The sequence below is a fragment of the Ischnura elegans genome, chromosome 2, assembly GCF_921293095.1.
Source record: "Ischnura elegans chromosome 2, ioIscEleg1.1, whole genome shotgun sequence".
NCBI classification, from domain to species: Eukaryota; Metazoa; Arthropoda; class Insecta; order Odonata; family Coenagrionidae; genus Ischnura; species Ischnura elegans.
This window is the reverse complement of record NC_060247.1, coordinates 79,955,483-79,980,131: the sequence shown is the minus strand read 5'-3', so window position 1 is coordinate 79,980,131 and position 24,649 is coordinate 79,955,483. Positions and strand designations below refer to the sequence as shown.

Sequence of the window (24,649 nt, the reverse complement as noted above, 5' to 3'; positions counted from 1 at the left end):
CATAATCAATGTTGGATGTAAAAGGGATTCACCTCCCATCTAGGTGCACGGGAAAGAAATGCGAGGATTATTATCTTCATGCTCGCGTCACAGGATGTTTTCCCTGAATCCGCAGGAGTTGGCTGCGCTGAAAGAAAAAAGTAGAAAATGATGTTGTTGGCTCACAATCAGTTATGAGAATTATATTCTAGGGAAGGAGGGAGGACTTAAAATTCTTTGTTTGAAAGGCGATAGTTCGATTTACATAGGTTAGACACATATTTTTTAAATTATATAATCGTTCAGTGAGGAAAAAAATGATTTTTTATACAACATTGAGTGCAACTTCAATTTGAGAAAAAATAATTTTAACAAAGAACAATAATGGCATTACGAACTAGTGGTGCCCAGGAGCTTGTTCACTTTTGCGAAGACATCTCCGCAAAATTGCGGAAGAGTCACAAAAAGCGTGGAGTATATTTCTGACATCAAAGATCGTATTTATTACACCATTTTACGGAATCGTATATAGAGTTACAAACACTTAAAATTGCTATGAAAATACGAACACCGTTATACCATTGCATCTCTCATATTTTCTAAATCTTATTAAGATAAAAAGGATTTGATCGTCATTATTTAATGATAACCGATATTTTTGTTCCTGAAGATGTTGCCGTATATATTTTTCAACCAAATTGTTATTGAAAAGCATTGTACCTTCGATAGCCGTTGGAATTTAGAACTGTAACTCACGTAAAGGTATTTCGAAAATTGATAAGGAATACATTCGATGCTACTATTTTATAAATAACTGACGAAACCGCGGCTATCTACCAGATATATTCTTCATCAAATGGAAACGATATTTTTTTTCATTTCATTCAAGATTAATCAGTTCTACGAACTGGACTGTAGACTCTATGTAACTGATGTTGAGTAAAATACAGATATAATTAATCGATAACTTCTCTGATAAAATATCGACCAAATATGTTTGTTCAGCAATCTTTTATCGTTCATGAAGATTATGTCGTGTTTATCTTTTAAACTGCCTTTTTTTAGAAAATCAATAACTGTTTGATAACTTAAGCCTTATAATTTACGTCTAATCGTCTTAATCTTCCAAGCTATGGAAATTTACCTATATACAGATCACCTTGATAAAAAAACATAAGAGTAAGAAAATTGAATTTACTAAACAACGGTAATAAATTCATTTTATTCATACCATTCTTATGTTGATAGTATAAATTGGAAAAATACATGGACCTATAAATATTCTTAATTACCTCTGACTAATGAATATATGGAGTATTGGTCACATACTGATGCCTTTTGGAATAATATTTTCAACGGTATTACGTGATTGTTCACTCTGATTCTCAACGTTCTTCAGGTTAACCTTTCAATAAAGGGTAAAATAACAATTTGCAATGTCAGACGGGACAAATGATTGAGGCCATAAAGAGCAAGCATTAGGTATTTCTCATTGCACAAGCTGAAAGTGAAGCAGTAGTTGATAATCTAAGTATGAGACTTTACTGCGTACTTTTTTAATATTTCATAAAGATACAAGGTAAGGGCGTTCCATTGGTGTTCTAAATATGCACCCAAAATCAACTCCAATTCGGTTCAATTCGGTTGTTACTCCCGCACGCAAATGATTTTGATTGAAGCAGATTATTAGCCAACAGTACTTTCTATCATCCATTCAAATCCGAAAAATATATTTCCCAGAACACAAGTTCATCCTCTTCCATGGTCTTTAATCCTCTGGTCGTTAAGTACGAAATCATAGATCGCTGACGCCGTTATCCCATTTTTATTGATCGAACCCTTGGCTCATTCGCGAGCCCTAACCACCATGCAGTAACCCCTTCAGGGGATTTTATTGAAATAAAAGGAGAGACTCAACCGTAAAAATATAATATCACGCGTCGCACAAAAGGGCAGACACATCTTGTCAGAACCGCTTGAAAATAAAATTGAATCTCCGCATCCGGTTTGTTCATTTCTTCCTTCCCCCACCCATCCGTGTATTCCTCTCATCTTTCCCTTTTTAAATCCCATATCGCGTCACCCATCACCACCGCTAACTCCCCTCTCCCCCTTCTCCACTGCCAGTGGTGCTCAACCCGGCGGCTAATATGACGAGAAAATCCCCAGCGGCCGCCACAGGAACGCTTTATTGACTTTAATTTGCTATGTGTGAATCTGGGCGACCGACGTGGTGTCGAGGGGCCTCGTATCCCCGTAGTGCTGTATACGCGGGTGGCTGGGGGCAGGGGTTGGTTTCCATTTCCCCTGCCACGGGAGATGAAACACCACGGTCAAATATAATTTAACAGCCTTTTCTTTAACAGATTGAGTCAGCTGTGAACCCCCGCCATCGCTCGCGCTTAAGCCCCCGATGGGGCGACGTTATTGCATCCGAGGGCCTCGTATGTTCGTTCCGACTTTCCCACTCTCTCTTTTGCCTAACTCGCCCACCCTGGGGAATGGACGAGATTGGGACAGAGGGGAAGGGTTTTTGGGACATTTGGGGGTCGGGGTAGGAAGGTAACGTGCTTTCCAGGGTCGTGAGAAGGGTAAACCGGAGCACGGGGTGGTTGAGATGAGGGGTGGTGGGGATACGTGTTGGAAAGAGTGTCGAGAGGGATGGAGGAGGCCACTCCTGGATCTTGAAACGCCTGAGTGGAGGATAAAGGGGCGGGGAAACGGACGCCCGGCCTCCCAACATATTCCCATCCGTGTTTCAGCCGTGCATGGGCAAAGCGCGTTCTCGAAGGAGCCATTTTGCGTATCAAGCGGAGGTTGTGAAGGTGGGCCTGAAATCATTGGGATGTCTAGGAGTATATGTACACATACGAGAGCGATTTTCTGTTGCCGCGCGTACGCCCATATTGAAATGAAAAAACATTTGAGATCACGTGATCGGTCTGATAAGCTGAATACGACGATAGCGTTTGTTTTAACCCGCTAAGTGCCACTGGCGGATGTACCGGTTTTTGCATAACGGGCTAAAAGTGTCACGACCCGATATATCGCCTCGAGCGTGGACTGGATTTAAAATCATAATAAGTTAATAAATTTAGTTTCATTTTTCATCCAATATATTCAAATATAATAACCAACAAATAATTAATTTTTGTCAAATAAAAAACATAACATTGATCTGTAAAATAGTAACTTCTCGTTGTTTTTCTCATAAATTACTACAAAGGTTTTAAATTTACGTTGCAACGTTAGATTTACGTTAAAATTTCGCTAGTACCACCAAATGTCGGTGGCACAAAGAGGGTTCATGTAGTCAATTTCTAGAATAAATAGAATTAGAATAGAATAGTTAATTTCTAGAATTAATAGAACTGTGCTAAATCACAGTGTTATCCTAATGCTTTGGTTTCTTTTTGAAAAAAAGTTGTTTGCTTGACACTATTATCATAGCGAATTATCACCTTAGATTCTTGTAATTAGTCTGTTACATCGAAGTGCGATTTTTTTCTTTTGTTGAAAATATTGTTTTGCTGAATTGTTTTCATGCTCTTGGCGATCTGCACTGGTTGCATTTGTCGGTAATTCTATTTATATACTTCTTTTTTATATTTATCTACCAATGCTGAAAATGTAAAAAGCTGTTTTTTTTTCTCATGGGCCTCAGTTCCCACGAACAGTGGCGTAGCCAGGGGGGGGGGGTCCAGGGAGTCCGGACCCCCCCCCGAAATGTAAGAAAACAATTATTTTCCTTCGTAAAAGAAAACAAAATATTGAAAAATCATGAATTTACAAAATATTTCTTTAACAATTGAAGTTTTTTATTATGAAAAGTGTTAAAATTAGTTTAAAACCCATTACATAATACCCTTCCTTAAAAAAATTTCCCCCCTGGTTGGACCCCCCCCCCCCCCCGAACGAAATTCCTGGCTACGCCACTGCCCAGGACAATAAACGGGATTTAAAAATTTCGAACGGGAATTTTATTTCCATTAATTGAGTACTCTCAAAAAAGAAGTATTTTAAAAACTATTCAAAGGTATTTCCATTGCGAACTTATTGCATTTCTCATGATAATAACGAATCCGCGATCCTCGATATAGCTGGCGAAGTATATGATCCGCCAGTCGGCGATAATGAATTTATTTCTTGGGATTTCAATGTCAGCCTCTGCTTTTGGTACACCGCAGCCACCTTAAGCGTTGTTGATTATGTTTACTCAGGGGCGGTAACAAGATTTTACTGCAGTCTTGTCTACTGAAATGTTCCGAGTCCACTTCTCGGTCACAGATTCTATATTCATAAGATCGGAGGGAATCGGTTGGTGCGATAGCTATGAAAGCAGCTCCCACCTCGAGGGCACGAGTACAAATTTCGGCATCCACAAAGATTTATAAGTGAAAATTCAACTTGTCGTTGGATGAGTTGTGGAAATAGCTCAGTCCGTCGGCTGATACGCAATCCGTTTTCCCTTAGGTGTCTCAACAACATCTCCTCCATCCTTCATTCCGAAAATATAATCCTTAGTTTACCAATTTGCTCACCTATTCGCCCTAGGATTTTTTTCACCCACTATCAATATTTTCCCATTAAAAACTGTTGAACTTAACTTGATCTGGAAAATATTTCTTCGAAGCTTTGCTGGACATAACTATTAGTTATTAACTAAGCCACCATGCCTACATAATTTTAATTCATTTTACCTGTAATACTTTGTGATTAAATTCTAAAGATAACTACGAAAAAAAACTTATCATTATCTTGGTCTAGCACGTATACCGGGATACCCGAATATTTACATCAAGTAATTCTTGCAATAAAACAGGAAAAACCTCTAACGTGGTCTTCAGTTGGCTTTCGAGGACGTGTTGACGCAATGGAATAATACCACAAGAACAATGTATGAGACCTGTTCAAAATATATTTAAAATTAATTAGAGAAAAAGGAGAAATAGGGATCAAACAAATATTTGGAAGGAATCCAAATCGTGGGTTGAGGAACTGTCCACCTTCCTGAAAAGATTTGGCCAGGAATAATTAGTGAATCATGCCACATTCTGTGAAACACAGTAATAACAAAAATTTGACATAGCGGTGGAAATGGTATGTTAATTCAAACCCTGAAGTCAAATTCTTGAGTAATTTTAGCGTTCTTAATGTGGTGATACAATGGTGGGCTACACTTTCACGGAATATCGCACCAGTTCACAGAAGTACGAATACGCATAGAAGTTCACAGATCGCAGAGTACGATCGCAGGGACGAAATACTTTGCCATGACGAATACTCAAACATGTCATGGTGATAATTTACATCAAGAGAGAGAAAATATTTATCCTATTATTCTCAAATGTCGAAGAAAATCTTTCAAAAGGGCAGCAGAGTAATAGGAAAACAACTATTAATGCGGTATCTTATTTCTCTACATAAAGCAATTTGGAACCTTAAAGTGGTTAAATAATGAAGGGCAATGGATGAAAGAAATGTTTTTGAATGAACTGGAGAAGTGATGCCGGAGTAGAAACGCACTCCGGTGAGAGGGGCCGATCGGCCGCCGAAGTCACCGGCCAGCGTCGAAGGATACGACTCCCATTGAGAGCGGCCCGTGGGCGGATGTGACTCGAGACAGAAAACCCTCTTTTGCTGGGGAAATTGAAAGTAATGGACCGAAATCATTGAGAATGCAATTCGTAAATGACAGACTCATAGATTACGGACTTGACTCAGAAGTATTGAAATTATCTAATTTTTGCGTAAAAAATAATGGTTTTGTTTTCAGTGATGCATTAACCACAGTTTTCTTCGCGTTCATCCGCGAACAGTTTCTCTAGCCTCTCTCTAACAGCTTCACGTATGAGACACATTAAAAAAATGATTAAAAGTTAATAAGAGAAAAAGGAGAAATAAGGATCAATAAAATATTGGGAAGGATTGCAAATCGAGGGTTGAAGAACTGTCCACTGTCCTGTAAAGATTTGGTCAGGAATAATTAGTGATTCATGCCTCTTTCCGTGAAACACGGTAATGACAAATATCAATCTGAGTCAATAGGAAAGAGAATTCACGGAGAATTGGTTTCATTTAGTTATGTCAACAGAACTTATTCATGACAGAGGAATAAAACATGGTGCAGAAAATAAATCCGTTTCCTTAACCTTTGTTCAAAAAGTACTGACAAACACTTACATTAGATTTGACATTTTAGCAAGAGTCTGACAGTTTCACTAGCTTCCCATCATAGTAATTAAAATTTTCAATAAATTAACGAACACATGCCAGCAAGTGTATGAATAAATTTTTAGATACACGAATTTAAACTTTAATATATATACGTAATATGCGCGCTATGGCGTATTATGACGTCATCTTTGCAGGAAAAACCCTAAGAAGTGAATTGATTCCATCTCCTCTGCCATTCTGTGCTAGCAATTTATGAATCCACATTCTGCGTGATTTCGTCTTCTTCAAACAAGGAAGGCGTCATTTAATGGCATTAGCTACTGAAAGCAAACTCTCACAATTAGTGACTCAGTAAAAATGCTTGCTGTGGTAAGAAATGTAATATTCTCATGAGTAATTCGTAAAAGTGGAGGAATGTTTTTTATTCGATGAAAAGTACAACCTAGATGTCTGGGAGTTGATGTTTTTTACATTCCCACTTATTCCTCAAGCACCATTCCACTCTCGTTGATTAATCATGCCATTTCAGCAACACAGCCGAGAGAAAGGCGAAGAACCAAGCAAAATAAAAACTATTTCTGACGTGACTCTTATGACAATAACGTGTAATTAATGAATCTCGTTGTGCGAAGACGGGAAAAGTTGGCGGGAATGAGTTCCTGCCTCGGTCACGCATCAAATCCAAAAAAGTGATTCTTATCTCTCTCTCCTTACCAGTCTGCAACTTGGGTCGTTAACGCAATATAGCATCAGATGCAAAATTTGAATTTCCCCATTCCTTAAATTACCCTTTTTGAAAGTCACGGGTGGTTAATAAAATTAAAAAGAGAATATATTTCCACATTGGGAGCATACCAGGCAGTAGATGTCCTCATGCATGATTTCGTCATTAGACATTCAACACGATATGGTACGGTTTTACGCAGACCGAGCGTAATTAAGGTGGTAGTCGTGGCAAGTGGTAATGGGAAACGTAACCATTTGAGTAAAGTATGGTTGTAACACAGGGCGACGACTAAACATTATGAATACAGGGTGCTTCAGGGGGAATCTGCAATACTTCAGGAGGTGGTAGGGGAGGCAATTTTAGGCCTTTTTTTGTCGATAAACATGGGGTCGCAATTCCTTAGTTATGGTAAAGCCAGCAATTTTTGGATGCACTTTGCAGTTACCATGGAAACAGTTTTACTTGGCTAACCAGCGTTGTGGGCATTTATGTAATACTCTGGATTTTCAAGAACATTAACTAATTTTGCGGGTATCAGAACTAAAATTGTACAATCTCACCCATTTTGAGATATTTTGTTTCAGGCCATTGTAATCGCACATTTTCGTTCATCCTTAATTATTCAATATCTTAAATTCCCAGAGTAATTAATAAAATGTCGTAAAGACAGGATACCCAAGAAAAACCGCTTTCATTGTGACTGCAACGCTTTCGTTTCTGGAAAAAATACGTAAAAATATCTCCCCTACCATCTCATGAAGTAATGGAGATTCCACCTGAAAAATTTTGTGCAAGGGATACTCGATGATTTAAATGTTAGAGGGAACACGTCCTTAACGGTATTGCCAAGTAATACTTCGTGAAATACATGTCGTCCACTAAACCAAACCCAGGAGAATGGTTTATCAGATATAAGTCTTTTATCTTTCCTTCCTCCTCGCCTCACCCTTTTCTCGCCCCTGGCTTCCTCTCCGACCAAGCTTATAATATCACATCTCGTGAGAAAATGAACGACGGGCAACAGTAAGATTTATCGCTCTATGCTCTTTATTGGATTAGCTGGGTGAAGCAGATCTTTTTGGAACCCCAAACACGAGGTGGGCCACTCCCACGACTCTATTCCGGGTGGAGGGGCTAGAAACGCCCCTTGGTCCCTGCTATTTTCTTCCCGTCCTTAAACGATCAAGACCACCCCCTTCGCATAGGCCTCCTCGGAAGACTCAATCCACCACCCCTTTCGATACATTAAAACAGCTCCACCCCAGAACAATTTCCTCCGGCCATTACACATGTGCCCACTAATAACCCTTGCGTTACTACGTCCTTTAAATCGGACAACTCGATCGTATATTTTTTATCACGGCCTTCTTCCCCTAACCTTGTCCTTAAGTCTTTTTCTGTTACATAGATCCTGTAGCATACATTCCATATTCATTCCAGGCGAATACGACATGGCGAAAGGTCAATGAGTTGAAGAATAAAAGTGAGTGAGACAAACCAGGTATTTTCGCAAACATTTGCACCTCAATAGGGACCTATATCTCATTTAAAGATGCCAATTTGGACGATTCAGTTACAAGGTTCACCATAGTTTGAAAATCATATGGCAATTTAGGCATTTCAACCATTGAATCTTATGCAACACAACCATTATATACGTTATGAATAAAAAAGGAAAGACAATGGCAGGTTCCACAATTTAATAAATACTGCCAGTAAATTTGTTAAATTTGTTGTATTTATTAAACTGTGGAACCTGCCATTGTCTTTCCTTTTTTGTTTCATCATGAAGGAGTTCCATCTTGTTTCGCCTGATACGATTGAATTATCTATGTGGTTTAGTGGAGAGAAAATTGATACGGTGGTGATAGAAAAAAAATATTTAAAACAGGGTGCGATCACGATGAAATCCTTAATTTACTAGCAAATTGATCTACTAAGTTCGGAGTGTGGGATAGGGTCCTGTACATGGGCTTGGCATCATATCATTTCCATAGCATGTATAGGCCGCCTTGGCAGGCGTACAAACTGGGCACGGTGAAGTTTTGGGCAGAATTACAGTAGCTATCGCTACAAATCCCAGCGTTTCGAAGATAAAATTGGACATAAGGTATGCTGTCTAACGTCAGATAAACATTACTATATACTGCTTTTCCATTCGATGACGCTGTCCCCAAAATCTTATGAAAAGCACTCATTGGATTTAATATTCAATAACTGTTTTTTTCCAGCTGGTGATTTTATGAATTTATAAGGTAATGATGTCGTATGAATGTTGTTATGAAGATTTTTTTCATTATTTTCTTATCAAAATGCAAAATTGCAAGAGAAAAATCAAATGGCATAATATTCTACGGCATATTTCTAGTCCTGCTCTAATGTATTCAGTATTTGGTCATGACACCAAAGATATGCGTGAATAATGAATGAAAATGGTGATGCATAAATACCCCTAAGGCATTTTATGATACGCTTGCCACAGGCATTGAGCTTAATGAACCATGCATGTACAATGAGATCACTCAGCATGCATTGAATGCTTGCTGCTCATGCAGAATGACGTCACTGCATATCAAACGACATCGTCGACAACCCTGTAAGGATTGTAAACCAAGAGCAATAACAGTTCATGACAAAAACGACGTGTTCCCGGACGTGTTCAATAACTGGGTCTGGGATTGATGCAGGATTACATAAATCTCTCGACGGAATGCTTTTAATAGCCTTTCCGGAGGGATTCTTGCGTTGAATGAGAGCAGGGGAGGGTACTGGAAGAGAGGGTGAGGTTCAGGTCTTAAGAGAGAGAGAACCTGATACAGCAACGAGGCTGTGCAAACACGGAAGCTTAACGGAGGGATGCGATGGATAAACGCGGGGGAGAGGGGATTGAGCTGTGGGTTTTCTCCAAGCGTGCCGACGACACCGTGTTCCTCATCACCCCCGCAAACGAGCGGCCACCGCAGCGTGAGACGCCCCTTGTATCTGCCGGGGACCCCAACCACTGGCGGCCGCACCCCAACTAATGCGCTCCCGTATGAAAGTGAGATCGACTTTTATTGCGGGGGCGCGCACGTGTCCTTACACCAATAAGCACCACCGAAATAAGTGAATAATATCGGTGACGACGTTGACGTGGACGGTTGATTAAAATAGATTTGGCACGCATTCAAGACTGAGAGATACATATCAAAAGATATAAATCATACGTTTAATTGCAGTTGGGACCATTAGCGAGGCATTAGTTAGGACAGCAATTAGTTCTTAATGGAAGGAAAATCAATTCAAAGTAATGAATATAAACCATTTAAAACCTAGCGACTAAATGAGATGATGAGTTCGGTTTCAAACCTACATCATACTTTAAGAGTAAAGGCCTTCAAAAGTGTGAGTTGTTAAGTCTTAACACCCTTGATAAATCATAGTTCTTACTAAAATAATCGAAGACGAACCCGCGACGTAAGAGCAAATATGCGGAAATTATTATGGGTATTAGTCGGTCAGTGATAATTTGTCAACCTGCCGACAAATTTATGACTTCAATGGAAATTCAAGAATACTTAACATTGTTACACCAGAACATCTGGAAAGAATGATTATCATATACATATATCACGCGACAAGGGTTAACTATCACCTCAGATAGTGAAAGTTGCCGTCATGATTATTGGCTTTTTATAGGGTAGGGCTGAATCATGATGCTCGAGGGCCTTGAACCTAAAGTTTTTACTAAGTGTCCTTAAATATTTTTAAATATTATCTGTCTAAAAATATTTTATTCGAGTTTTGACTTCTCCAAAATATTTCAGAATGAATGGCTAAATGAATGAAATGAAACTGTTAATTCCTCGCAACTTTTATCTTGGTAAACTCCAAACACTCCTGTGTCATTCTCAAGGGGAAGAGGATTTACAAAGTCTCGGTCCATGAATTTAGCCATAATTTCGAAGTTTTACAAAGTTAGCTTGTAAACCATTGAATGTATCAGAAAGACGTGTTTGAGTTTGATCATGTCGAGTAATTTGAGTTTTCTTCACCTCTAATTTCAGCTTCGATGGGCGGTGGTCACCTATCGTCCCCAATAGTCCCTCCGACGCAGCAACTGAGTCCAGACAGCACCTCCCCTACGGGCAGCGGGGGTCTCTGTCCCCCTGATCCCCTCCCTCCCTCGCCCTCATCCCGCCTGCCACCATTCCACGCCTCCTACTCCCCATCCACCCTCCCAGACCCCTCCACACCATCCCCCAATTCCACAGGGGCCCTCTGCCACCACCACCTCCACGCCCAGGGGCCCCGACACGCCGCCCCCGCAGACTCCACGGGCAGCGCCGCAAGAAGGGACTACGCCCCGGCCTCGGCGGACGCCCTCGCCGCCGGCAAGTTCGAAGACGACCTCGAGGATGAAAGCGCGGACGTTGACCAGGACGGCATCGAGGAGGAAGTGGTGGACGACGAGGGAGAGGATGACGGCGATTGCCGCGAGAGGTCCGGAGAGGCGGCCGGCGATGGCACGGGCGGCGGTGGGTCGTCATCCGGCGGTGCCCCCGGAGGTACCCAGAAGAAGCGCAAGCGGCGGGTGCTCTTCTCGAAAGCGCAGACTTACGAGCTGGAGCGGAGGTTCCGGCAGCAGCGATACCTCTCTGCGCCGGAGCGGGAGCACCTGGCGAGCATCATCCGGCTGACACCCACGCAGGTCAAGATTTGGTTCCAGAACCACCGGTACAAGACCAAGAGGGCGCAGCAGGAGAAGGGAATGCCGGGACACCCGCACCACCATCACCACCACCACCACCATCACCCGCACCACCACCACCCTTATCCCCCCGTGGAGGGCCACCACCCGTCTGCCCTGCCCTCGCCGAGGAGGGTGGCGGTGCCCGTGTTGGTCCGCGACGGCAAGCCGTGCCCGCCAGGGAGTTTGTCCAGCAAGGGTCCGTCGCACCACGCCGCTCCGCCGCTGGGGCCGCCTCCGGGATCCGCCGCTGGGTCTGGGCCGGGCTCGCCACTCTCTTCAGACGGCGCGCCACAGCCCCCCGCTCCATCTTCGGCCTCCACGCCCCCATCCCTCCGTACCCACGCCGGCGCCAACGGCCTGCTCAACATGGAGCTTCCACCCGGAATGTCCGCCGCCGCGATGGGCATCCCGCCGCCATGCCCAATGCCTTCGTCCGGGGCGCCCATGTCGTATTCGCACGCGGCGGCGGCGCTCATGCACCAGCCCAGGTGGTGGTAGTGGTTTGAAATCCGCCCAATCATCGGAGTAGGAAATAAGAATATACCACCGAGGAAAGACGATAGAAGAAAAAGAAATTCGGGACCGGGGGGCAGTTAAATAGCATGGAGTGTGCATTTTGTGAGGGGAAGTCGTTTGAAGGGGGTCCACTAAAGACTGTATCTCCCAAAATTTCGATATTGTTTGAACCGAGGCTGAAGTCAGAAAATTTCTTGGTATGTTCAGTGGCTGGGGTAATGCATTTCATCTGGGGGGGGGGTTACATTTAAAACCGTGCAACCTCAACTTTTCGGGGGAATTTGAACCTCTGGCTGGCTTCCGCCCTAGCTTTAACCTATAAAAGGCCTTTCCCCTCACTGACTACTTCGCGATGATCAAGGACTCTGAATCGAAGAAATTGTAAAATAAATTATGTAGGACATAGACACTTGAGTGGCGGATTAAATCCGCTTGAATTCGTGTGCGCATGTGATCGTGTGGTTGAATAAACTCGTTGAGTGTGTGCGCGGATGGTGAATACATTGTTATTGTCCTTTGAATGATAAATATTATATTGATTATTATTATCATCGAATTCCGGACCTTAGCCGAAGACTACGGTTGGGTTGCGCTTCCCGATTTGACGAATGAATGCGCTCTGATCGTCAGTGGTTGTGATTGTTTTTCATAGGGGAAGGGTTATTGGGCGTAGGCATTGTGATGCAAGAAAGGTTACGAATGGACGATTTTCGTGAGTCTCGGATGAACTCTTATCGATGTTAGTCCAAATAGTTCTTCGGTGTTTCATTGTGTATTCCTGGAAAATGAACTAGTAGTTATTCAGCAGAAAATTGTAGTTCCTTGCTCACCCCTTTAGAAGAGACCTGAATCCTGAAATTGGGTGCGGAGGAAATGCGCATTCCTCTCATTGAGATGTATTTGCCAAAAAAATTTTATTTGTTGCAAGAGTCTAATTTCTTCATGGGGGTCTTACGGAAGATGGAAAATCGGCTGGGATGGTGTGGTATTGGATCCATGTTAAAGAGGTTATTATTCGCTGAACTTGCATATTTTTACAGCATAAAAAACTATATTCCTTCTCTCCGGCTAAAACCAGAAAATTTTCTTTAATACTCGAGCCAATTAGATTGGGTTTTCAGAAAATGCTTGTACTTACGGTTGAATTTCTTCTCTGCAGCTAATGTGCATTCCTGCCATGACCCATTTTGGCATTTTAAGTTTAGAAAAGGAAAATATATTTTTTAATGCCACCCAGACCCAAGCATTTCCTCTTTCTCTGGTGTCCGAACAGTCACTTGTTAATTGTCCAGGCACACTGGTCCACGAATAATTCATTTTTTTATAATTTCTGAGAATAAAGATTTGTCAGCATTTGTTTAAAGCCATACGCAAAATCAGCCATAAGGCTACAGCGATTACTTAATACTTGTGATTAACTTTTATTGGAGTAAATGAAAAAATGTAGCTGTGTGTCCACCATCATTTTAACAATATTTTAGCCTGGAATACAAAGTACATCATGATGGTATCATCCTGAAAAAAAGCAAAACAAGCAAAACCTTTTCAACCAAACTAATGCTCTGCTAAAAATGGATACAGAATTGAATTCCAAGGAAATATGAGTGCGCCTACCTAGATTCAAATTAAAAAAAGTAAGCCGAATGCAATGTATCCGTAATTATTACACGATTACACGAAGGAATTAGGCGAGCGAATAAAGACAGGTAGGTGAATTAAATACAACGAAGTTTAAACCCAAAGATACCCCATTATTCTCACACGATTTCTAAACATGGTTGAAGGTATTCTACGAGTGACGGATTAAAGGTCTAGAATGCAGAGTGATGGTACAGTAGTTATCTTTTTACAAATCATCTAATCTAGTATACCTTCTCTAATTGACAACTGTCTTTTTAAATATCATACCATTTACATGAGGTACACACTCGAAAAAGGTAGAATTTTACCCTACCGAACGTAATTTATGCAAAAATATTTAAGCCTTCATCCGAAACTTCAAACACCTAAACCATAATGATTAATTTTTTTCTTGTATTAATGTACTAGGGAAGAGAGAAAACTGTTTTCATAAGTTGAATTTGCGTCTGGAAAACACATCAGGAAGGAAAATTTTATTCTTCATCCAATTGTACAGTTTCCTCCCACCCTAACGGTGTTAGAGTAAAATATGTCCAGTGTATATAAGAAGGAAGATGTTTGTCTGTATATGAAGCGGGATCACGAAAGATATCTTTGAATGCCAAAGATACATATGATATATGATGGAGATATAATTTATTATGAGTGAAATGTTCTTCAATCTCTTGTGAAAATAAATCTATGTTGAAAATAAAGTTATTATAAAAATGATGGATTTAAAAGTTGTTATTAAATACCTGATAATTTATTTAATAAGCAAGCCATATTTAGATGCTAAACTGACAGCATTGAATTTTGTCCTAGACTAATAATATAAAGTTGGTAGTCAAAGCCCAATACTTCAAATAATATCCGTTCAATTATAAGTATGCGCATGAAAAGATGCTGAAATTGGCAAAAAAAAGAGCAAAATCATTAGTATTTCGATGAAAAACTTCAACTCTCTAAAAATTCAATGTTAAACAGATCATTAAATTAATTTTAATTCATATAAAAGTTATCTATCAATTTTCCTTTAACAATGAAATAAAAACGGAAAAATCGCATAATATATCTATTGACTCCATTGCGTCATACCAAGGTAAAAGTGGAAAAAATATTCTGCCAAAAGACTTTCTGAATTTTTGTTGGTAAAGTAAAATTTTGACGTGAGGAAATACAGAATCTGCCTGAAGGTTAATGGTAAGAAAAAAAAAACCTTAACCATTAATTGAGACCGAAATCGCCAATTTATCTTAAGGTAATCTATAAAACAAGTAATCCATTTCTTTGGCAAAAGAAATGGAAGAGTACAAACCGTACGCAATGGAAGTTAAAGAAAATGCTTACAGAAATATAATTGTTTTTAACCGTGAAAAATAATCAAGTTGATAAAAACATCATGTTTATTTCAAAATTTAAATGCAAAAATGCCCAAATTTACGCGGCAAAGTTGCTAATTTATTAATTATTCATATTTTGGAAGCATTAGAGATTTTTCATGCAAAATTGCATTAACCACATGCCATTATAACTGTTTTTAATTTCGTACTGATTTTGAAATTAATTGATCAGGATATAATACAAGGAAAAAATATTTTAAAAATACATACAAACTTAAATCGGATGGTAATTAATACAGCCGCAAAAAGTGTGGAGGAAGTGGGGAAAATGCCTTCGCGTGACATCTCCTAATTCCTCTCGATTGAGTATTATGTAGCAGTGAGGTTATTTAACGAAGACTCGCTGTCTACGTGTCTTAAGAATCCACCGGAGTCCCTGGGACGTCCAGCCCGCCTACTTCCAGCATGCAGTACTCCTCAGAACATGCAGACGCTACCGACCACGCCCCTTTGCCTTCGCACTTCCGGGAAACCCTCACATCACCATTAGTGCCTGTGCCTACTACACAGTACAGATCGACCGATGTAAGACTCCAATCTCCTTCCCCTGACGCGCTGATACAACTGTTATATTTTAAAGAGATACCATGGCGACCTCATGCTAAAGACAAATACCTAGGCACTTTGCATAATGTATTAAAAAATATTTTTGCTCTCGTTTGATGATTCCCATTGATGTTAAAAATCAAAATAAGATTGAAAAGAATGCGGAAGATTCAAAGCTTATATAAAAAATGTGAATTCTACACGTTTTTAGGGCGAATAAAGCGCTGTATGATGCAGCTAATGTTAATAATTGACTTCAATAACCTACAATTAGTTTTGCAAATTATTAAAAGAAAAGCGCAGCGTCATGCCCTTATTTATTTTGACGTGATTATAGTTTTATATTGATTGACGTACAATTAGCAATGGATATTTTGGTAGCTTCATGCAAATGACCATATAAGTGGTGGATTCTCATGAAACACAGTCCCATTGGATGTAGCCGGTTTACTATTATGCGATATAAACGTAGATACTTGACGGATTTTAGGTTTTCTACTTAAAAATTGACTCAGTTTATTCAGAAAAATTGTCTCTCTACAGTACACAATGGTAATTTAAGACTCTTGCATGTTTGAATATAGTAGTGTAAGTGATCTGATGCGAAACCAACGACCTGTTTACTCGCTCAATGAAATATATTTTAATGGGCCTTTTAGTTTCTTTATTTTTCTGAATTAGCCCTCGAATACTTCTATCTTCTCTATCCTTTGCATTCGAGAAGTGAAGTTTCATTACTTTCCCTGCTCCATCTTCAATTTTCTCCTTCATTCTTTTTTATCAGTTCTCCAGCCTTACTTATACAGCGCAAGGAAGAGCCAGTGAATAAGAAATTTTCTCCCTCCAAAAATCGTGAGCCCTGCATCTGAAATAGACGATAATAGCGACCATGGAAATCAAGTAAGAATTTAATACAGAGAAGTGTTGTAATGAGAGAATATAATTATCACTTCAAAGGCTATCCGTCGTCACTGAGTATTTAGCCGTATCTTTATTAACTTATTACATTTGGATGCATTGTTTTCAAGCGGGTATAGCGCTCCCCCTTTCAGAGGCTTGATTTAGGTTTCGCAAGAATAAATTTTTATTGTGTGAGGGGGATTTTGGGGAATTATCCTATACAGGCATTTTGGTTTCCCTGCAGCTAAACACTTTCAGGCCGAAGGTAAAAAAAATTACTTTGCCGTTGTTCGAAAAACTTTTTTTCGTCATTTAGCCTGAGAAGTATTACATTTTATAAAAAATGATCGAAACAAGTCGTTGCGCTAAAAATATTTCTACTATTTCAGAATTTTTTGCCGCCTTCTAATGACGACGCTAGGATCTTGGGGAGGTAAAAAGCTGCGGCCCTAATAGTATTTTTATGTGAATCGGGGAAACTTTTTGTTGTTTGTTTTTCAAAACCATGCCTGCCTGTCCAAGCAGTTTTTCTGTCGTCTCGGCGTCTTTCAACTTCGTCCAATGATCCTTGTCACCGGCCCTTAAGGACAATAGCTATCCACCAGTAACCAGTGCTGGTGATGCTGCTGCCTTTCACCAGGGGTGAATGTCAATCACCTAGCCTAGATCCGCCGTTTTCGGTTAAAGCAAGCCAACTTCGTGCAGGGCGTGGTTCATCAAATGGCTGCAGTCCTGGATCTGACTTAAGGCGTTACACAGATGCTAAACGAATTGGGTGAGGAGCCGCTACAGACTCAGAGGCTGCGCGCTATGCTTAGATTGCTTGAGCGTTTGAGAATGGATATGTAAAAGAGCGACTGGGAGAGCATCACATTAGAACCCCACTACATTTCTAGGTCTGACAGAAACAATAAATTAAGAGAGATATTTTGCCGAATGATACGGGAATGGTTTTCCCCCGCACGATAAGACTTTAATAAATGCTAGGCGTGGGTATTTCCTTTTTACGTGTAAACGGCTTGCGTATTAGCACCCCCTGCCACACGCCTATTTAGGCGGCTTGCGGGGTAGTATGTAGATGTAGCTGCACAAAGTAATCTCCGTGTCCACGCAGACAGCTATATGCATTTTATTTTCACTCTATACGCACGGGTTTTTAGTCATTCCTTGGCGTTGCTCATTCCTCTCTTGCTATTGCTCGGCGGAACTTCGTTTGAGCAATTCTTTCACCCCCACCACACGCCTATTGAAGCGAAATGCGGGGTAGTATGTAGATGTAGCTCTGCTTCACTTGGGAATAGCGTCCTGAAGGTGGCTAGGCCATTCACGAGATCATATGAAGACCAGGGTCAGGTCATTCCTAACATAGGTACAACCTCACCATGCTCTCTCGATCGGCGACACCTTAATGTCGAGGAGACACCTAGAGAGGAGTTATTAAGGAGGCACAGTCTCTTTCAGGGCTGCATTGCCAGTTTGGTATGGCAAGAGTGGAGTGCCCCGTGACTGAACTCGAAGTTCAGGTTATAGATTTAGTTGAAGCCTTTGGATAAACCACTCGTAGTAAAAATATGTCTTCGAAATTCGCGGAAAATTTCAGATGCCTCAATGAAAGGACCTCCTCCTCCACCAAACCTCTACTCAAAATTGGTGGATGTCATATTCAAGAAACATCGTGAGGTGAAAACCCTTAGCTTGGACTGATACTTTTTGGTCACATCTCAGATACACATATTATTACTATCAAGGGTGTAAAGCGATCAAAGCGACTGTAGAGGAAAAGAAACTTGACTATTTTATTCGTCTGCCCGACGTTCCAAAATTTCGCTTTTCACAGCTTACTTTATAAACAGCAAACTACGGGATAAACGCATACATGATAAAACTATCGAGTAGATCACTGGGTCATGTAAGGTGAAAAACATTGGTTATTTTGACCTACGAGTATCCGATATACATATTGGCTGACATACGCCGAAATCCCAAAAAAAGGAAACGAAGAGACCACATGAGATAAAAAGCGAGCAGTCACCGCAAATCAGTCTCGGCCAAGAAAAACGCACCACGCACTGGTGAGGATAACGCCACTTTTAATTATGGACGTGATATTCAGCGCGCCTCATCTCATTCAATTATGTGGGCTTCCTGAACCCGAGATGACGAGACTCGGGAGTGCTCAATTACCATCGCTTCCCCTCGAGATCCACCTCCACTCTCTCCTGCTCCCTCCCTCCCCACACATCTCCTCCCCACATCCCCTCCCCTCTCAAAAGTTTCCCTCCGTGGACACGCCCCTTTCCTTCCTCCTCCTCCTTTCACAACATCCTCCCATCGACCCACGCCGGCGGGCGGCGCTTTACTGTGCTCTTGCCATCGACGCCACGCCAAGCCCTTATGGCGCATGACTTTTTCCTACGGATACTCGTAACTCCCGTTTATCGCTCTATATTTTTTTTAAGCCTAGTGATTTTATCCGTATATTTTTTGCAAAAGAGAATACGAAATGCAAGAAAACCTTGGCGAAAGTTAAATTTTCTCGAATAAAATTATTCTAAATCAGAATTTTTCCCAGAGACTTCACCCCTCAAATCCAATTTAAAGGAAATACTAAAAGGATAGGATTATAAATCTATCATTTTTTTATGGGAGAGCACCCACGTGTTGATGGTTAAATTACCATGATTATAGGTGCACAGCCAGCCTCGTATGTAGTTCATCGACTCTCTCAAAATTTCCATCGATTTCCTGAGAAATGATGTCTCAAATCCAATTAAATGATTTTAAGATAGTAAACAACTGTGCTCTGTTCGTGACTTATCTTAAATAAATGAGTGATTAAATAACTGAGAAATACGAAGCAAAAGATCGAATGAAAGAAAAGTGCGTATCAGCGATGGATAAACTCAAAATCGCAGGAACATCGGAATGAATGTAAAAGAAGGAAGTGACAGGTGAAACAATCAGTAAGGAAAGAGACAAATCACTAAAGAATCCTACAGATCCTATCGATGGAAAACTGGGGACAATATTTCAAGGAGCTACTGACTGTCGACCGCAAAGAATTAAAAGAGATAAACTAGATTAATAAATTAGAAAAAGATAATTAAAAGAATCAATGAGAAAATATATGGGGGCACAATGACTTACATTGGAAATAAGTGCGGAAGAACCGAAGAGAGAATAAAAGAATGGAAGAATGTAAAAGCTACCGGATTAGGAGTGTTAATTTTGGGATTAATAAAATGCGGAGAAATAAATACTAATCTTGAAGCAGAGAAATAAAAAAATCCAATAAAATAATTAGCCATGTCAAGAAATAGGGAAAGAAATTCAATAAATGAAATAAAAGCATAGTTATTGAATACAATGTCAAAATGAAAGGTAATGATCAAAATTTCTTGGAGTTTAGGCCAAATAAACTCCAAGAACTTTTGATCATCATATGAAAGAGGTCAAGACAAGAAGAAAAAAAATCTAAAATGAAATATATAAAAGGGCTCAGTTTACCTTGTGAATTGACAGTGTACCATGAGTGAGGTAATTTTGTACATTTTGCCCTCACAGCTAACGCTTTTTCTATGCTAAACTATTCCGTCAGTCAGGAGAAAGAAACACAATTTGCTTTTGGGCAAATTGAGAAGTATTTTACGTATTGATGATTTCAACTTTAGAAGTAGCATATTTTCATGTAAACGAAGGAGTTCCCATGAAAAAACATTTGGCTTAATCGGGATGCGAACCTCCGGATCTCCAGATTGCCGCGTGTTAGCCAATCACATCAAGAAGCCATCTTCTCAGAGCGAATTTCAGGTTGTGGGATCAAATCCCCCTTAAGCCAGGTTTCTTTCCATGGCGAACTTCATCCTTGGTGTATATAACTTTGCGCCCGTGCGCGTGACTGTGTGCAAAGTCACTTGTATCGTTCACTGTTTTAACATATTTTCAATGGGGTTGTTAGCTCAGATCCGATATAGCATTGTATTGTATTATAAAATTTATTCAGCAGATGGAAGGGAAAGATAATCGACGACGAAATTTTTCCACATGCAGCCACTCTCCCGTAGGCTTAAATTAAGAAAACGCAAATGTTGCTGCAAAGTTTCCATGGGTTGAAGACGCGCTTTAATTTCTGTTCCATTTAGGGCAAAAACAACACGCTACGCGAGCTACGGAGTGACTGAGAAGTGGTGATCCACTCGGCATGAGCTCGTTACTACACTAACTTATCTGCCGCAGGCTAAAAGGTCTTCGATTCCTCTTCGTGAAAAACTCTAGAAACTGGAGACGCATTGAAAAACGTTTCTCAGTATTTTTTTTAAAACTCCGTCGAAATCGAAAATAACCAAAAATAGGAAAACGAGCCCATTCCCCATTCACTCCCTTGCCTCAATCAGATCCTACTGCGGTCTAAATTTTCAGTCTTCATTTTACAAAACCATGATATTGTAAAATAAAATTTGCTTTTTACTTTCCATACTAATAATTTATTTCTGACCATGATTTCGAAAATTATGTCATTATCAAGGCTTCTACATTGTGGTGATGAAAAATTCTTAGAGGAAAGTCGTCCTACGATGAAATACTCATTAATACTTGCTTTTCCTTATAGCATTTAAATGAATCTACATGAAGTGCTGCTGCTGAAAAATATAACTCAGGGCTTCAGACATGTGTTTTTTCCTCCTTCAGTGAGTTCATTATGACATACCCTATGGGCAGAATGGTAGATGTGTACTGTGGCATTTTTGTAGTTAAAACACGACAGACATGAGGAAAAGAATGAGCCTATAGCTAAGTTATGGTAACGATAAAGTTATTTAAGACCATACGTTCTTTAATATCAGTTTCTAGGATACAAATTAGCGCATCCCATGTATTTATGGAGCTTATATTATTCTTTGATTTTTAGTTAAGTCTGAATCGATAAATAAGAATGAGTGAAATGCATTACAAAGAGATAAGAACTGATAACGGAATTATTATGCGGACATCCGATAGCGTTGCTGTAAAAATAAAACCATTATTAAGAAAATGACCGTTACTTCTTTGGAATTGATGTATTATGATAAAACATGTAAAATATCAAGCCGCAAGATGTAAGACGCGTAATTACCAAAATACAACTCCTGGCTATAAACACGCAAGGTAATTGTTTCTCCTTCAGTCAGTTAATTATGAAATATACCATTACGACCTTTGAAACGCTGAGTTTCTCCTTGAGAAAGTTCCGATGCGCACGAAGCTTTTTAATACCTTCGCCCTCTCTCCAGCAGGTTCCTGCCCGCGAAGCAACCTCTTCAGCCGCAAGTACTGCCTCTCAAAAAAAAATAATAATAATGCTAAAGAACTCCGCGGCCGGCCTCTTTACTCAGTCTCACTATTGCCCGTCTCCACCCATCCCCTCCTACCCTCAAAACTCTTCAGTTACCCTCACTACCGATTTCTCTCTCTCTCTCTCTCTACTTCTCTTGTTCCATAGGGACACGCCCCTTTTTCCTTCCTCCCTCCCGCCTCATAAAAGCCCAGCCCACCCGTCCGCCCGCATGCGATTCGCAACTCCCATCATGCCTCCCACGCCCAGAATCTCCCTCCCCTACCTTCTCCCTCCTCCTTCTCCTCCTCCCACCCCAACCTTCACCTTTTTCAAGCCTCTGCAATAATCCTCTCGCATTGCTGCCACAGTTACGGATACATGCTGTGTTACCACCCCAAGATATGCAACAGAGCACAATGTGGCTTCGCAGTAACATACACGCAGTGCAATCTTGAAACCCCAAATTCGGTCTTACATTGGGGGATGGAAAATTTAACTTAAACAAGACTTGAAAAATATATTTTCGTAAAATCTTGATACTTCTCCTTATGTATACAAATTAAATATAATGGAAATAAAATTTAAAATCGAAATATTATACCATGAAAACAAACGATATTTTCGTTTTCAGCAATTCAGACTCATCACATAATTTCGGTTTCTGCCATTTCGAGATAGGCTTAGATCGTGACTGTTTACGAACCAATGTGATTATTTACTGATTTTTTACTGTGAATATCTGGTTATAGTGGCAGTTTATATCACAGTTCGGGCATAAAAATCTTTTATCGATCTTCATACCGCGGTTCTCCGTACCCCTGGAAGCACTAATACCAATCAAAATTGATAAGATGTAATTGGCCTTTAATGAAATTTCAGTGTAAATGGTGGATTCAGGTTGCCAAAGGATCGCATATGACACCTTCGTTTGCGGGATTTTCCATGAATATAAAACGCCCAGGGAATATTTAATTGTGTATTTTGTTTTATTCTTGAACGATGTTAGATTGTTTCAATGAATTGTGCTCCATATCCATTGTTTTGAGCAATCTCATTTATGGTGTTTCACTCGTACTTAAATTTGGACTCCATGTTGATATACATAGCCCTCCCTTCCCCCAATATATACCGTCCTTCGCCTTAAAAAAAAAACATGGTTTCCGGAACACTCCACTTCAACCCTTCTCCTTCATTCCCTCACCTAACTGCCTACAATGTATTTAAGATCTTTCAACTTGCTATTTGCACCTTGAAAATGCCTACGGAGCAGATGAAACCTGGGTCGAGCAATAATGTCTGTTTTTTATCCATTCGCTGAGAATGGAGTTCCACAAAGTCACGCCGGAATTCATCAAGTGTATGCTTGAAGAAAAATTTCAATGATAAAACAAAGTGAAACGTTCCTTGAACTAAAAACTACAATATCCACCTATATATATATTGCGATAATCTATAAACAGAGTAAAAGTCATTTACACACCCTGAGCTTTTCACGCAATAAATTTATCAGTGCCAAAGCTATCACACACATCCGAAAAATTCTCGAAGAGGATATGCCTGAAATAAGTCTATTCACAGGATTTTGGCGTTCTGGTACAAAAAGTAATCCGCAAAGAAGCCTTAGTTCTTCACATTTTATGCATATTTATGGATCTATAGATTTTTATGGAATTCAAGGGTACCCACCCATGTTACAATTACACTTTGGTCGCATTTATCACGTACAATTCATTAAGGACAACAACAAATAATAATAATTAGGCATACATATTTATCGTGGGAATTTTTGAGAACTACCTACATAAAAAGTTACAAAATAACTAATTGATAAACTTTTTTTTCATCAAGAGAAACAGATAAAGGCAACCTTTATTGAGACAAATGAACTTTCAGAATACCAATCGCACACTTGACTTAATGGGCTCCCTGACTTCATCTACAGATCAAAAGATAATCAGCAAATACGTTCAAAATCTCAAAATCCTAGTTCACGTATACATTTAACCTCATAAGGACCGACTTAAAAGATCCGAGGACTTCGTAATTTACCATAGAAGTTATAAAAAATATAAAAATACTTTGAATACATGTATAATATTAACAAACCGATCTTATTCAATCTCATTTCATTCTAATTACTACGGGTACCCAAATACAAAATTTCTACATAATAAACTGAAGTATTCAATTAAATAGAGAGTTAGAGTGCGCGGATACCCTTCGGGCGCCCGAATAAAATCCTAGACTTCCGGCAACTTGAAGTGTGAGGTGGTGCATGAGAAGCAACTGGCACCCTTACCCTGATAGTGAGACATTCACACTCATGTGACTAAGTCTGAGGTGAGTGTTACCCTCACTTTCCCAAACCAACCTTCGCATTTAATCACTGACAAGGGTAGACCATGCACTTTACAATGCTTTTTTCAATGCCATATTTTTTATGGCATTTGGAATGCCAAATGCTTCTCGGCATGAGTTGTGGTTCCATTGAATGGGTGTTAGTTTGGCTCTAATAAATTATTTTTCATGCGGTACGTTTAAAATGCATTACTATATTTTAAAATAGGATATTTCATTCGACGAGATGTGTTGGTGTAGCGGTCACCGTTGTCACTCTCAGCGGGAAGACCAGGATTTGCGGCTCCGAGCCAGCAATATATTTTTTCGATTTCAGTATGATGATTTTTTCCCGGTTTTAAATTAATTTCAATTGCAGCAAGTCTGTGAAGAGAGCG

At 40.0% G+C, this 24,649-nt stretch overlaps 1 protein-coding gene across 1 annotated transcript in view; it reads left to right on the top strand.

The window, feature by feature from the left end:
• The window catches only part of LOC124154043 (homeobox protein vnd), a 70,254-nt gene extending 55,771 nt beyond the window's left edge, over positions 1 to 14,483 (top strand). Inside the window, exon 4 of the mRNA XM_046527526.1 lies at positions 10,930 to 14,483. Within this exon, the coding sequence (XP_046383482.1) occupies positions 10,930 to 12,113 (1,184 nt within the window). The 3' untranslated portion in view covers positions 12,114 to 14,483. The remainder of the gene's footprint in view (positions 1 to 10,929) is intronic.
• The last annotated feature ends 10,166 nt before the right edge of the window (positions 14,484 to 24,649 follow it).